The 15,712-nt window shown below is 30.8% G+C and overlaps 2 protein-coding genes across 5 annotated transcripts; one reads left to right on the forward strand and one right to left on the reverse strand.

Moving 5' to 3' along the window:
- Positions 1-4,173: 4,173 nt before the first annotated feature.
- Positions 4,174-4,725, reverse strand: LOC114195172. The gene has a single exon (XM_028085563.1). The coding sequence runs from the start codon at positions 4,723-4,725 to the stop codon at positions 4,174-4,176; it is 552 nt and encodes a 183-aa protein (XP_027941364.1).
- A 3,763-nt stretch (positions 4,726-8,488) lies between these two features.
- LOC114194528 (EH domain-containing protein 1) lies at positions 8,489-15,375 on the forward strand. 4 transcript variants are annotated; one of them, XM_028084812.1, is made up of 16 exons: positions 8,489-8,870; positions 8,961-9,040; positions 10,034-10,102; positions 10,176-10,233; positions 10,369-10,424; positions 10,522-10,555; positions 10,639-10,709; positions 11,464-11,577; positions 11,676-11,778; positions 12,065-12,114; positions 13,180-13,308; positions 13,391-13,642; positions 13,739-13,818; positions 14,110-14,236; positions 14,799-14,942; positions 15,009-15,375. In XM_028084812.1, the coding sequence occupies exons 1-16, from the start codon at positions 8,786-8,788 to the stop codon at positions 15,192-15,194; spliced, it is 1,638 nt and encodes a 545-aa protein (XP_027940613.1). In that variant the 5' UTR covers positions 8,489-8,785; the 3' UTR covers positions 15,195-15,375. The 4 variants fall into 4 exon arrangements, with proteins under 4 accessions (XP_027940613.1, XP_027940612.1, XP_027940614.1 ...); XM_028084811.1 differs by having other exon boundaries at positions 8,490-8,870; positions 10,519-10,555; XM_028084813.1 differs by having other exon boundaries at positions 8,490-8,870; positions 10,519-10,555; positions 10,648-10,709.
- The last annotated feature ends 337 nt before the right edge of the window (positions 15,376-15,712 follow it).

The raw sequence follows: 15,712 nt of genomic DNA on the forward strand, positions 1-15,712 counted from the left end.
GTATTTTCGGTTGTGTAAGAAAAGAATCAATGCGTCCATTAACGATTTTGTTTTCGTCAAGCCACCAGCATATGGCTAAATTTCAGCATGTAGTTACGGGTAGGATAAGAAAAAAAAAAAGCATCAATTTTTATATTTTTTTTATACAATTTTTTCTGGTGGAATAGGGTGTTAGAAGTTTGAACGGAAAAGGGTGGCGTTAGGTCACATTGTCCTGTGATGGAACCTTACTATTGGGTGATGTTGGAATGGTGGTGATCCAAAGGGGGGTGTTGGAAGGTGTTTAGGAAGAAAGAAAATGGGGTATTGTTGCAGAGTCCTACCCCACACACTGAAATGAACGTGACACATCTAGAAGCCACGGAAATAGTAGGTTATTTTGTTTTTGTTTTTGTTTTCATTACATAGGGATACGCTTGTATCATAAGATGCAATGTTAGAGGAAAATAAAGGCTTATGAAAAGTCAACGCATCAACCAATGCCAGCTTAAACACGCACTCACCGTGTGAGGTCACCCTTCCTAGCTGCCCTTCACCTTACCCTCATCATTTCATACATCACCACCACCTTTCATTTGCAAATAAAGAAAATTATTACTGTAATTTATAAGATTAAATTAAATTTAAAATTTATTTCTTATTATATGATTAATAACAAGATAATAGTCTCTGAAAATAATGGATTTGGTGTTGGGAGTGATGTTAAGGGTAGGTATCTGAAATTGTTAATAGAAAGTGTTTTAGGGGTGGACCACGTCTTGGTTGGGTGCATTTTGTGAAGGTTGAACAACTATGTGACTGGTTTGTTTCCTCCACTATTGTCTTACCTTCAAATTTGGGGAGAGGGAAAGTGGGGAATTAAGTGTGTAGAAGAAAGAAGAAGGAATTGTGGTCCACAACCACACACACATTATATGCTCTTGCTTAAAAAAAAAAACAAAAACTAAGTGGGCCGATATATTTCTCCCACTAACCATTTTCAGGCCCATCACATTCTCCAACACTCAATATTAATTCCACCTCACAAAATAAAATTGTGTGCAAAACACTTTATGAATGTGAACAAGGTTCATGCGACAGACAAAAAAAAAAAACCTTGTTCTATGTTTTTACTCTTATTCCCGTGTTGTGTTTACATGTTTCATGTCGGAACTTATAAAACTCATAATAATGTTCTTTAGTCAGCTAGTTCATGCATGCGTGGCTTGTTTGGGCAAGAAAGGTTGTGTGATGGTTTATAATGTGATAGAGTTTTTCAAGAAAGCTTATTCTATTTGAACATATGTTCCATGCATAGTCGTGTTTGTGTGGCAATTCATAGTTTTTCTTATTTCAAAAAGTTCTTCTTATCATTATCATTATTCATTACATTGTTGAAATTATTTAACAAAAACAGGTGTTGTTTTTTCATTTCAATGAACAAATGCTCTACCATCTTTTCAATGATTGAGAATAAATAAACATTTTTTTTAAATAAAGAAAGAGCCGGTAACAATTTCTCCCCGTTAAAATAAGACTCTAAATCTCGTTCTGTTTGACCACACACGGTGTATAAACGATATGGTGATGACTTTTTAATAAATCAAGAATAAACCTTTCAAAAAGTGAGCTTCAATTTAATTTAATCGTGGAAAATAGACTAGTTCCTAAGGTTAGGATTTTTCCCACTCATATTTTTTTAACTCTATCAAAAGCTAATTTGTATGACTTTGATTTTCCAAATTTATTACTTTTAGGCTCTGTTTATATCTAACGGCGTGACTTGTGACTTGTATTTTTGTTAGTACAAGGAGATAACATTGATTAAGGAATGAAAGGATGATTTCTAAGAATACTTTTCTTTTTTTGAGAGCATATAATAAGACGTCAATTATTTGTAATTGCATAATTATATATAAATTATTTAGGTTTACCTAGATCTAAATTTATCAATTAATTTTATAGGTACGAGAAAATTTAATATATAAATAGATTTTGTACGAATTTTATTATTAGTGATGTAATTATTATTTTTAACTATGACCATGCGATAAAATTTTATTAAATTTGATAACTTTTTGGGCCTAGACAACATTTGGTGTTCATGTTATATTATAATATAATAAAATAAAATAAAATATAATAAAATATAATATAATATAATATAATATAATATAATATAATATAATATGATATGATATGTGCATACTTTTAATTTATTTTCTATTGCCGTGTAAATTATCTGATAACTGGGACAAAGCAACGTGTAATAACCTTTTTATGACAGTTTTTTATTATGTAAATTAATATTTTTTGAATTTTTCTTTTAAGATTATTTTATATTTTTAAGTAAATAATTAAAAGAAAAATAAATGATAATTGAATTAGAAGTCTAACTCATTATTTTAGACACAAGGTACAGATAGAGTTTAATATATTTTCTCATTTCCAAAATATTATAAGAGTTTGTATTTAGTTTCAAAACTAAATTATAAAATAATTAGTCTGTCTTTTATAAAAATTAATATAAAACATAATTTCCACAATCAACGTGATAAATCGGAATTTCTTAATAAAATAAAATAAAATCTCTTCATGTCATGAAAATATATTTATATTTATTTATTAAATATTGTATAATATAGTTTAGAATTAAACATATTTTTCATATCAATTTAAAATATAAAAAAAACATTTTAACATAATATTCACAAGTACTTGGATAGTGAATAGCAAAATAAATTTAATAAATTTTATTATTGTAAAAGGAAATGCTAACCAGTGTCTCTAGAGATCTCATCAAGAAATAATAAATATATTTTGGTATCTTTATTTTATATTGAAAGTTGAAAATAATTAAATATAGTAATTAAAATAATATAAATACAATAATAAATTTTATAAAGATAAAAATATTCTTTTAAAATTTTCGACAATAATTTACTGTAACAAAACAAGGACTTTGGAATTTTTAAGGTCTCTATTAAAAAGAAAAAAAAATTCAATTAAGTTTCAAATTGACACTTTAATTATTTTTTTTAACATTTTTAGATGTTTAACATTAATTTTTATGTTGATTTTTCTGTTAATTTATATTTTCTTATGTCGTTTTTTTTAATTTTTATATTTTTAACAATATTTTTTTTGTTGGTTTTTCTATTAATTTAAACTTTTTTATATTTAATTTTTAACTACACTAAAATATAGTTATTTTATTATTTAATCAGTTTTAATTTTTATTTGTGAAGATTAAATAAAATATTAAATACACATATATAATATTTATGGGCATTTTTGTCCTTTAAAAAAAATAAAGTTGCATTAATAGTTATTAGGTCAGATTTTATTTAATATTATACTTATGTAATGTATATATTTTGGTAGATCTAGTGTATATTAATTAGTATGACACCGATTAGCGAGAGCCATGTAAAATCTATTATCATATTATAAATTTTACTTTAAGTTTAATTAAATGTGACAGAGTTTTCAACAACAAAACCAAATTTAGATATGTTTTTTTTTTTTTTTTTTTTTTTTTCTTAAGTGTGCGTAAAACAAAACTATCAGTGGAATTAATGGAAGATTGTACCTATTTTCCGTCTCTTCTACTTCCTCTGTCATGGCTCTGTCCAGAGCATATTCCATCTACCATATTCATCTTGCAGAAACATTAAACACAATGGATCTGCTTCAATCCTTCATGTCTCCACTATTTATATTCTACTTTGCAGAAAATAACTAACAGCAAACTCCAATTCCTTCTATGAAAATTACTGTAAATTTGTTGTAAATTTGTTACTTTGACATTTGACATTTGACGAGCATGAACGAGTTACTAATTGCTTCTATGAAAAATGTAGATCTTTTCGACATGAATTCAAAGGAATTGAGAGTTACTAATTGCTTCTATGAAAAATGTAGATGTTTGCGACATGAATTCAAAGGAATTGATTATGCAGACATTTGTTGCGTGCTTCGGTTTTATAATCTTACATCGAATGCTTCGAATATGTCACAGTTTAACTTTGTTTAACTTTGTTATTCGTAGATTGAATGTTTCCCTCTCAATTTCACACTGCACATTCTTTTAGTCTATCACATCAAGGAAGAAAACAAGACAAAAAGTTAACCAAACATTCAATTTATTCATCTTACTAACATGCATCTACACTGCAAGTTAACCCCCACAAACTACTCGTGACCAATTTTTTCCATAGCATTAAACGCCATAAAGCCAATCATGGATATTTCACGGTTAAGAGCAAAAATCTTAGGATTATCAATTTTTGCATCAACCAAGGCTTTGCTACAGTAATCAGCTCCATCACCAGCAATTCTAGCTTCATAGTTTGCAGCATCCAGATCATCTTTCATCTCACCAAGGGAATTTCTGAGTTCTCTTATCACCCCATCATAATCATCGGTTGCACATTCTTCAATCTCTGGAACATGTTTCTCCTTGGCCAACCTCTTCAGAAACTTTTGTCCTTCCACTGCGTTCTTCACCCCCAGTTTCAGAATTGCCGCTGCAAGTTCAGTGAAGTTTTTTGCTTTCACGACTTCATGGTCTCTTCTCAGAACATCCTGGCACAATGCATAGTCTTCTTTGGTCTCGTTGCAGACTCTGTCAATGAGATCAGGACCAACGTGAGATCTACCAGCTTTTGTTGGCAACGGAGATTGAAAAATGAGGATCATGCAAAGAGTGACCAACAACGAAGAACATAATGTTGAAGAATTCATTTTGTGGAGTTTCAACCCAGAATAGCTATTGATTGCACTGGGAAATGGTGAAAAGAATTGTTCATGGTGTTTGCTTTTTAAAGCATTGCTGGTATCAGAGAATCAGTGCATGCGCAATTTGAGCTGTTTACAGATGAGAATAATCAATTACCAAGGTAAAAAAGTATTGATTCGCATGGCAGTTTCACATATGCGATTTGTCGTTTAGTCAACGTAAAAACACTTTCTCCCATCTTTTACACGCGGTTTATTTAATGGTACTGTGAGAATGGTAAGGGCCAGATAATACCACATAATAAGTAAGTGAAACTTTCAGAAAAAAGGATTACGTGCTATGTTAATTTATACTTAAATTAATGATTTATTTTAGTTTTTATACTTTTTTTTAGTCAATTGAATATCTTACTTACCTCCTTTTGAAAAAGAAAAATGATTTTTTAACTATTAAATTTTGACAATTTTTTTTATAATTTTAGATATTATTTTCTAAATAATTTTTATTTTTTAATTTTAATATTTTAAATCATTTAGAAAATATCACCTCATATTATAAAAAAATTGTCAAAATTTAGTAGTCAAAATATTATTATCTCGTGAAAAATTCGCCTTGTACATTATTAAAATTTGTCATTTGTTAGAATTTGAACTATATTTGATCTTCTTAACACACCATGCTTTCTACTTTCTAGATTTGGATAGAGAGCATCTTTGAAACCGCGTAAATATACATAACCAATCAAATTCTCTTGATTTAAAAAGATATTTTAACTCAATTGCAAGAAAAAAAATATATAAAAACAAAAGTAAATTTAAATATATTTTTCATCCTAAAACTATTATTATATGAAATTATATAATAATATTCAAATGTAAAATTTATTATATATATATATATATATATATAATATAATATAAAAAAAATCGTGAGTTAATAATTTTTCTTCAAAATTAAATATAACGTGTTTCAATTTTTTATTTTTATTACCTGTACTTATTATTACAATTTGATATTATTAAATATTATAACAAATATTTTTTTATTACAGTTTGAGAATTCAAGGACATCTTAGAATTCTTTGTGTAGAGTTATAAGACTGTTCGATTAAAATTGTCAATATAGTAAATTTCTTTTTCTCTTTTCTTAATCTAATTCTTGCTTTACTTGCATGTGTCTTATTAAGGAGTTGCAGATATTTGAGTAGTTCTATATGATTCTCTACTCTTTTATGATTTTAACAATATAATCAAATTATTAATATGAGCCATTTATGTATAGTTTGAGTTGCTAGAGAATTTGTCTCGTGTGAAGTCTTTTATGGGTAGTTAGAGTTATTAGAGAATTTGTGTATTGTGTGAAGTCCTTGAGAGCAATGTCTCTTCCTCAGAGGAAATATAAGTTTTTGTATTTAGGAACCTACAACTATTGATTTGATGATTTGAATTAACATGTTCTAGATATTTGAGGTGTATTTGATGGATAAAGATTAAGAAATTAATTTGTTGATTGTATGATATAATGTAGACTATTTAGAAATGCTATGTGTTGAATATGTGTGTTTGACTCAAGAGATATTGTAGAGGTATCATGCCATTGATTTGGTAGTATTTTTGCACTTTGGTTGATGTTGTTTTGAGTTGTGAAACTCGTGTCCAAGGGACTGGATAGATCAAGTAAGTGATCCAATATACTTTATCCAGGTCTGAATTATGCAGACTTGTAAGACGAGTGTTTTACTTGTCGAGAGAGATCATAATTTATCAAGTCAGAGAGGGCAGAGAGACCTTTCTCCTTATACGTGTTCTCTCACTAGGCGATATAAGACCCGTTGGATGAGATTTTGAGAATTTCTCCGGTGATGTTGTTTGTTGAGTTAGGACATGCTCATTGAGAAAATTTTGGAAGATTTTCCTTTAAGACTCGCTCGTTGGGCAAGTTATTGTGTCAGTCAATAAAAAGGGGGGGGGGGATTTCAAGCATGAAATTTATTTTGTTGATTTAGAATGAAATGTTTAAATTAGGTAAATGAAGAATTGAAAATATGAGTGTATTGCATGAATTGTAGGTAAGATATTGGAATATGTTTGGTTGTATGGATTGGAGATACGGGAGAGATCTATAAGGGGGAAATACTACATTGATCATGTGTTAGGGTGGTGTATTAAGGGGGTTTGAAGAGATTATTATGACTTTGCAAGAATCCTACTCATAAACAAATATATCTAGTTATGAGAGTTAAAGGAGGTTCTATAATTGATATTTTGGTGGTTGACCAAATTTACAAATATGTAATTTACCCTGTCATGTTTAGTGGAAGAGACATTATTTGACCTTGTGCTATAACTCATGAGACTAAGGTGAGAGACGACTCTTGTATGATCTCTTGGTCTATTTAATACACATATTTCCAAAAATATAGTAAAAAGATTCTATAGTATGCCATAAATTTGAATTGTATTTTATCATCTGAATATGTTTAATAAGAAGAGTCAAATATATGTTGTTCTTATTTAAAAAAACTAATTGTCTTGATTACATAAGTATATCATTCTTTTTATCGTTGGTATAAGATTTTAAAACCTACTATAATTGTATATTGTATAATATACGTAAGTAGATTGTGTTGCGGGAAAGGATGTGAAACAACCGTTAGATTGCTAGACGAAGATGAAATTGAAGTCTTTTTATAATATATATATATATATATATATATATATATATATATATATATATATATATATATATATATATATATATATATATATATATATATATATAACAATATATAAAGGGATTACTTTTTTTGTGTCCACTTTTCAAAATATCGATTTTACCCTTTAAATATAATAATTTATTATATTTTTAAAAATTGACCATTATTTTTACAAACTTTTTATAAAATCATATGCCTTTGCTTCTTTTCTTCTTCTTTGTTTATCAATGGTTATTTTTTGATCTGTTCTGATATATTTCACTTTATTTTAATAAATATTAACTTAATAACATTATAATATTATGACCTACTAATATAATATCAGGCATATTTAAAAAATGCATACACACAAGTGCTATCGCGCCTGTGTTACGCTAATATATATATATATATATATATATATATATTTGAAGATATTTTTATCTCACTTTTTAAATGTTAATTTTTTGTCAAATTCTTATGTTTATATTGGATTTTGAATTTTATTATTTGGGAGATTTTAAAGACGTTCTATGTATATAAAGAATGTAATTTCTGGAACTTGAAGCCAACGTTTCCCATGTGAGACATTATTAATTTTTTCATCACAAGTTTAAAAATAAAAACAAAGCTGATATTTTCTATTTACAATTATCAAATCCAAATCGTACACTGAAAAAACCAGATTAAAATTTCACTCACACCAATTGTTTGTTGATTATCAAACGAGTTTATGCAAACATATAGTGAACAATTTTAATGTCTTCCTCGAGAAAACGATTTTAATGTTGTAAATTTATTTAATACTTATTGTAGTCAAGTATAGATGATTTGACAGATAAGTAATTTGTTTTAAATTTAACAAAACTAATTATTTTATTTGGATAATATAATATTGTTAAAAATGTCTAGTTTTGAATTAAGGTCATCAGAGGCAGGGAGTATATAGCAAAAGAGAAAGAAAAGGAGTTCGAAGAGAGAAATGTTAATTATAAAAATTTATCCTGAAAATAGTAAAATTAATATATAATCCCTACCCGATTGATTAAATTGAAAAGGAGTGAAAAAGCGATGACAAGAACTTCCATTTGAACGTGAAGTTAATATGAGAATCTGAATCAGCAAGCAAAGTGAGTGCTAACTTGGCACTAGTGTTTGGTAACTATCAAAAACAAGGTTCGTTAAAGCACCATCTTTACACCGACTCTGGGTAGTTTCCATCGCCAATACGACACTGCTGATGCAATTCCTCGTCGTCGTTTAACGCTCTCGTTTTCAGTTCCACGGAAAAGATAAAAAAGCGATAAAACGCAGCTTCTCGAACGCTGCGAGATCTCAAACCCGCGGTTTCGAAGCTTTTTCTGCGATCAATGGAGTTCGACCCGATCCCAATCGGTTCGTGCTCCAAACAACAGCAGGCGATCTACAAGGACTGGTTCAATTACGCTGATTCAGGTACAGTACATCACAGCACAACATGTTTTTCAGTGATTTTTGTTTTCCTTAGTTTTCTTCAGAAATTTCACGGTACGCTTCCTTTTTTAGATAGCGATGGCCGCATTACGGGGAGTGACGCCACCAAGTTTTTCGCCATGTCCAACTTGTCTCGCCAAGATCTTAAGCAGGTTTTCTGTTTTCCCGTTTTTCTTTGTTGTCGTTGCTTTGCATTGAAACATGAATGAATATTGGTGAGAGTTGGAAGTAATCGAAATCTTGAATCAAAAATTATAAGGTACTATATGATTACTTGCTTAGTGAATAAAGTGAGAAGTGATAAAAGTTCAGCGTTATTACGTGCCCTACTCCCTTTATTTTCTACTCATTAATGAAATAAAGCGAGGCGCACCACACGGTCGCGGAATCAGTCGACATTGGCTGTGTTGAATACCCTCCCACTTTAAATTTTGTCAACTCTAGTAGTTTTATTTGACTCGAGTAAAACTGCCTCTTATGAAGGATACCAGTAGTCAGTCACTACAAAAAATTTTTGGTATTTCAGTGTGCATGCAATGGTAGAGAAAAGATAAAACTGGGATTATTTGCTTTTACAAGTAGGCCAATTTGGTTTAATGTTCACTTATATTCATTTTAAACAATAAGTAACAATTTTGTTTAGTTTCAATTTTTATTTGCTCTCTTCTGCCTTTTCTATCAAGCATGCACAGGTGAACTTTGAACTTCGCCTGCACTTCCTATCTTAAAGTCCTCTACATTTTCAATTTAGGCAGACTTAGTTGTTGGTCTTGAACCAGTCCTCTAATTTGTGGAATGCCTCATATTATCCAGTTCCTGCATTGGTTTTCATTTTTTCAATTCTGATTCAAGACTGATGCATTGTGGGTATAGAGAATTTTATCCTGTTATTGAAATGTATTACCAAATATTGCCAACTATTTAAATGATTTTTTTAAACTTTTTTATGAGTGAAATAATTTAATTACGCATATAGAAGTCTGCTTCACTATAGTTGTATCTCTAACAAGTAATGGTTGAGGCAGTTAATGGTTGTGTTGTTTATGTAATAACTTGTACTTGCTGATTGCTATCTATTTTGCTTTTTTTTTTTCCTTTCTTCCTAACTAAAGACTTTATTGGTTTGCTTCTGTTACCAAAATAAGGTGTGGGCTATTGCAGATACAAAGCGGCAAGGGTATCTTGGTTTCTCTGAATTTATCATTGCTATGCAGGTAAAAATGTTTTTACATATTTTGTATTTCAATGCAGATAAATTTCCAAAATCTTACTCACTTTGAAATGTAGCTAGTTTCTTTGGCTCAATCTGGGCATTCAATAACACCCGATTTGCCGACTAGTAATGGTAAGTTATGTATGCTTAGGTTTGTCTCATTACTCTGTTTGAATAACGTTTATATTTTTATTAGTTTGTAATGCACATTCTTGTTGCTATGCCTATCTGCATATTTAACCTAATGAAAGTTTACTTTTATTTCAGTTGATTTTACAAATCTGGAACCTCCCGTAATGGATGGTTTAGATGCATTACTAACTGTAAGTATTTCTTTGTAAGGTATTTTTTTTTTACAGTGTCAACATTTTATGCTTATTTTTTGAATGTTCTTACCACTCAAATTTGTCTACCCAGAAGAAAAAGCATAAACACAGAGAAGTTGAAACGAATGGTAATATTTTTTTCGTTTTACCAAATGTGGACCTTCATATTGGTTTTATGTTCTTTCCTTTTGAAGATCTAGTCTAAGTTCAGTAATTACAGGTAGTTCTCAATTGCAGCCATCACCATCGAGAAATTGGTTTTCTTCAAATTCAACTAAAAAGGCAAGCCTTCTGTTACTGTTAATTTGATGGATTCTTTGTGCATTATCCTTGCCTTTCAGTCCACTAGAAACCATACTGAATATTCATTTAAAGTTTTCAAATAATTGTAAACTTGAGTGTCATTCTTTTTTACCTTCTTTAGGCTGTTCTGGTTTGCTTTAGTGTCATCTTGATCTTGAAAAGTATGTGTGAGAGACAACTGGTTTGGTTGCTTTCTGTCTTCTATAAGATGATGAACAAAATATATTTTGGTAATGATTAGGAGCCTGAAATCTACCTTGTTATTTGATTTCAATTCGTGTGGTTAACTTATTTTAGCCAATATGAAGAACAGACACCCCTCTTCAATGGCCTGTCCTTGTGTCCGATACCGACACCCCTATGACATGTGTCAGATACATTGCCGAAGTATCAAATTTGAAAGATGATATTTTGTGACTCCAACATGACTCTATCACAGCACTAATGAGAGTAATATGCCTGATACCCCACATATGAATATTGTTGTGTCAGTTTAGAAATGGTATTATATTATCTTGTTTCTTTTTGGCATGACACAAAGTGCATTTTATCTCGTGGAAATCTAAAAAGCTAACTTTGTCTCTAATTTTTTATGAATCAAGTTAACATTATCCTAGAGGTCATCATCCTACTTGTATGTTCTGTATGACCTTTTATCCGTGTTACCTTCAAAATTGTCAAATATTTCTTTCATAAGTCTTTTTTCTTCTATCTGTGATACATTTGTTCATAGGTGCCTCTTTCCTCAGTGACATCAATAATTGACGGCTTGAAGAGGCTCTACCTTAACAAGTTGAAGCCATTAGAAGCGACTTACCGTTTTAATGATTTTGTATCGCCATTACTGGTGAGTAAGTTATTTTGTTTAGGTTGTTGCTACGTTTTGAATATATACAAAGAACACATTTAGTTTTTTTGTTGATTGTAATTTTTTACAATATGTAGACAAATAGTGACTTTGATGCCAAACCAATGGTTATGCTTTTGGGTCAGTACTCAACTGGTAAAACAACATTTATCAAACATCTCCTTAAAAGTAGTTATCCAGGCAAGTGATTCTTCTTTCTCTATATGCCCATATGTATGTCTTGCGTCTCTTAGATCTGTTTTATGAATACATAATTCTATATCTCCCTGCAACAGTTTCCTACCAATCCTTCTGATTACTATTTGAACAAGTATTGAATCTTTTCAACGTCTGCAAAATATGAAATGCATTTATTTATTTTGATACTCTTTGTAAAACTTTAGGAAGTTTAGTAGGATGATATATCATTACTTTTTAAATATATAGTTGCTAATCTCTGTCATGTTTTTCCCATAAATGTTAATAGGAGCCCATATTGGACCTGAGCCAACAACTGATAGGTTTGTTGTTGTCATGGTACGTGTAAGCCAAGCCAATTCCTTTATGATGATTGTGTTATTACACGTTCAATGTTTCCTCAGTTTTAAACATATACACCAATTTGGCTTGTAAATCATGGGAATATTCAACATCTTGGCAGATGCTATGAATCACAACACTGTTATTTCTTGCAGTGTTGGAGTGCCAGTCATGCTTCCAACACTAGCACTCCTTATAGTAATGATTTACTCAACATTTACCAACTGGATTTAAACATGGTTATTTTGATAGTCTATTAAATTTTTTGTTAACTTCATGCAAGGAACCCACATCCTTGCTGCCTACACCTAATCATGACTCTTTTCTAACCATTCTTTGACAGTTGGGTTGGAACAAATCTGCATAACTGTCGGAAGCCCCATTATGTTGAGAGAAAAGAGAGAGAAATATATATTTAAGTTTGAAATTCGCAAGACTAAAAGGAGAAATGGGAATTCACTAAACACTAACCACGAGAAAAGAAAGGGAGGAGAACAGTGGCATGTACCACTAAAACCTTACGCAAGTTATCTTTGACAATGAAGTTAAGAAAACTACTTCATCAGGCTCTTCAGAAGAATGAAGCGAACACTTTTTTGTTTTTCAATAGCAAAGGGAGCAACAGTAGAGAAAAAAGAGCAACAATGTTTAATTCTGGAGGAGGAATATCTTTAGGAGGAATAGGAGGAATAGGAGGAACATGGTTAGGTTATATGTGAAACATCAATCACAGTGGGCTGGGTTTACAAATTTATCTTCTCCATGACGTGAGAGTTAACAAAAAATAATGAACTTTCAAAAAAACCATGTCATTCAATTAAATCTACGTGACAAAAGTTAAGTAAATCACCATTTGCCACATCTGTGACGCTACCAATGTAATGTCACCTAACACCAGAACTATAAAAGGCGTTTCTAAAAGTAGAAAGACTAAAAGAATGAAATGTCTTAATTGGAGGCCCAAATGAAAACGTGCCCCAAATTTGGAGGACTAAAAAACTTAGTTTTTCCTTTTCTTAGTAATCCTTTATCTTTTAACTGGGAAATGGTACTAATGTGCAGTCTGGATCTGATGAGAGAACTGTTCCTGGAAATACTGTTGCTGTCCAAGCAGACATGCCATTTAGTGGCCTTACAACTTTTGGCACAGCATTTTTGTCAAAATTTGTGTGTTCACAGATGCCTCATCCTGTAAGTTGATCTAGATATGTTGAAAATATTTACTAAATTTTCCTTTATAACATTTGTGGTTGACTCTTTCAATTGTCCAAAGCTACTAGAACACATCACATTTGTTGACACTCCCGGAGTTTTGTCTGGAGAAAAGCAAAGGACACAACGGGCATATGATTTTACGGGCGTGACATCTTGGTTTGCTGCCAAGTGCGATTTGATACTTTTATTGTTTGATCCTCACAAACTTGACATTAGTGATGAGTTCAATCGTGTGATATCATCCTTACGGGGACATGATGACAAAATCCGAGTAGTTTTGAATAAGGCAGACCAAGTTGATACCCAACAAGTAAGAGCCTGAGTGATCAAACGTCTTTGTTTATCTTTAGAATCTTTCACAACCTACTCCAGTGAAATCTAACCTATATTTGTCCCTTTCTTATAGTTGATGAGGGTTTATGGCGCCTTAATGTGGTCACTTGGGAAGGTGTTGAAGACACCTGAAGTAATGCGTGTGTATATTGGGTATGTCGCATCATTTATGTATTTAATATATTTATTCTTCTCTCTCGGTGTTCAAATGTTGTCTTTGTTATAGATAGTTGGGGAGAGACTACTTGTTGCTACAATTGTAAGGTTTTTGAGGTTGTTTTGTATTATCATGAAGTTCTTTGTGTCGGTGGCATTTAAGATTTCTTCCACACCACCACCCCCATGTTCTGCGCAACCTATACATGATGAAATAGCTGAATTTTTGTTTCCTTGTTTATGAGATTGACTTGGGCTCATTTGCTCATAATCAACCTTTTTTTGCAGCTCCTTCAATGACATGCCTGTAAATGATGTTGCCACTGGTCCACTTGGTAAGGAACTATTTGAAAAGGAACAAGATGATCTTCTTTCGGATCTGAAAGATATACCAAAAGCAGCTTGTGATCGAAGAGTGAGTTATTTACTTAACCAAATTTTATATTTTTATCAAAAAGGTAGTTTTCAACTAAAATTAGGGTACTTAGGGTGTGTTTGGTTGTTTTTTCAGTTTCCTAAAACTATTTTATAAAACATTTTTCAAAATCTAATGTTTAGAGTTAGGAGTTGGAAAAATTAGCTTGGAAAACAGTTTTCAAAAGCTACCCTAATCCAATATATTTTTTAAACATCTGGAAGCAGTTTTTTTTTTTGAGAAGCGCCTCCCCATGCTTTGATAGCTTTGCAAAGAAATTATGAAAGATTAAAGGATAGCTGGGACAGTGGATATGGGGAAACTAAAGGAAGTCATCCTCTTGATTAGATTGTTCTTTCTTTTTTGAAATTACAAAAAGAGTAGTAGTTTTACCAGTTCTCTTTAGTGCCATTATGTCCATAGACAGGTTTTATACAATATTCTATAGTTGCATCTGTAAATTATCTGATTTTCAATTTCAGTACCGGTTTATATTTAATTTGTTGGAGTTACTTTTTTTGCATAATTAATTTTATTATATCTGTATTATTGACTATTGTAGATCAATGAGTTTGTAAAACGAGCCCGAGCAGCCAAGATACATGCGTATATTATCAGTCATCTAAAAAAGGAGATGCCTGCTATGATAGGCAAATCTAAAGCTCAGCAAAAGCTCATTGATAATTTGGCAGCTGAATTTGGAAAGGTATGGATCTATCTGTATATCCACTTTGCATATATTGTTTACACATGACTGACACATTTGGAACAGGTGCAAAGGGAGTTCCATTTACCTCCTGGTGATTTCCCAAATGTAGAGTATTTTAGGGAGAGATTGAGTGGTTACAATATTGATAAGTTTGAAAAATTGAAACCAAAGATGATACAAGCAGTTGATGACATGTTAGCCTACGATATTCCTAACCTCTTGAAGAATTTTAGGAATCCCTATGATTAAATTCCTGAGCAATTGAGTCAGTGCTATATTAGATTAGTCAGAATGACGTTTATAGCAGAATTTTACGGAGTCTTTGTGCACTGTGTATGTTCGTCATGGGATCTTGATGTGCTATCCGATTGATGCTTTTTTTTCTACCTGGATAGTTATATTATTAAATTTATGTTTTTTCTTTTTCGTATATTTTGTCTTTTCAATAAAGTCTCCAGACAGAAAATAAAGAATTTGGTTGTTGAATAATCCCCTTCCAGCTCGCATGCTGCTGAAAATATAATATCAGATAGAGAGGATTCATAATCAAGAGATTAACCGACTTTAGATTTTTTACTGAATTTTTTTATCTTTTACGAAGCATTAAAACTACGTTATATTAATATTTTAAAATTTTTTCAATATATTTTAAAACTTTAAAATAGTAACCAATGTATTCTGAAAATAAAATGTAGAAAAACCTATCCAAATTCTTATTACCCTCACTCAATTGCAAGGTAAATGAGTAGAATAGTTGGAAATGAAGG

The sequence above is a fragment of the Vigna unguiculata genome, chromosome 8 (genome assembly GCF_004118075.2).
Source record: "Vigna unguiculata cultivar IT97K-499-35 chromosome 8, ASM411807v1, whole genome shotgun sequence".
Taxonomy (NCBI): Eukaryota; Viridiplantae; Streptophyta; class Magnoliopsida; order Fabales; family Fabaceae; genus Vigna; species Vigna unguiculata.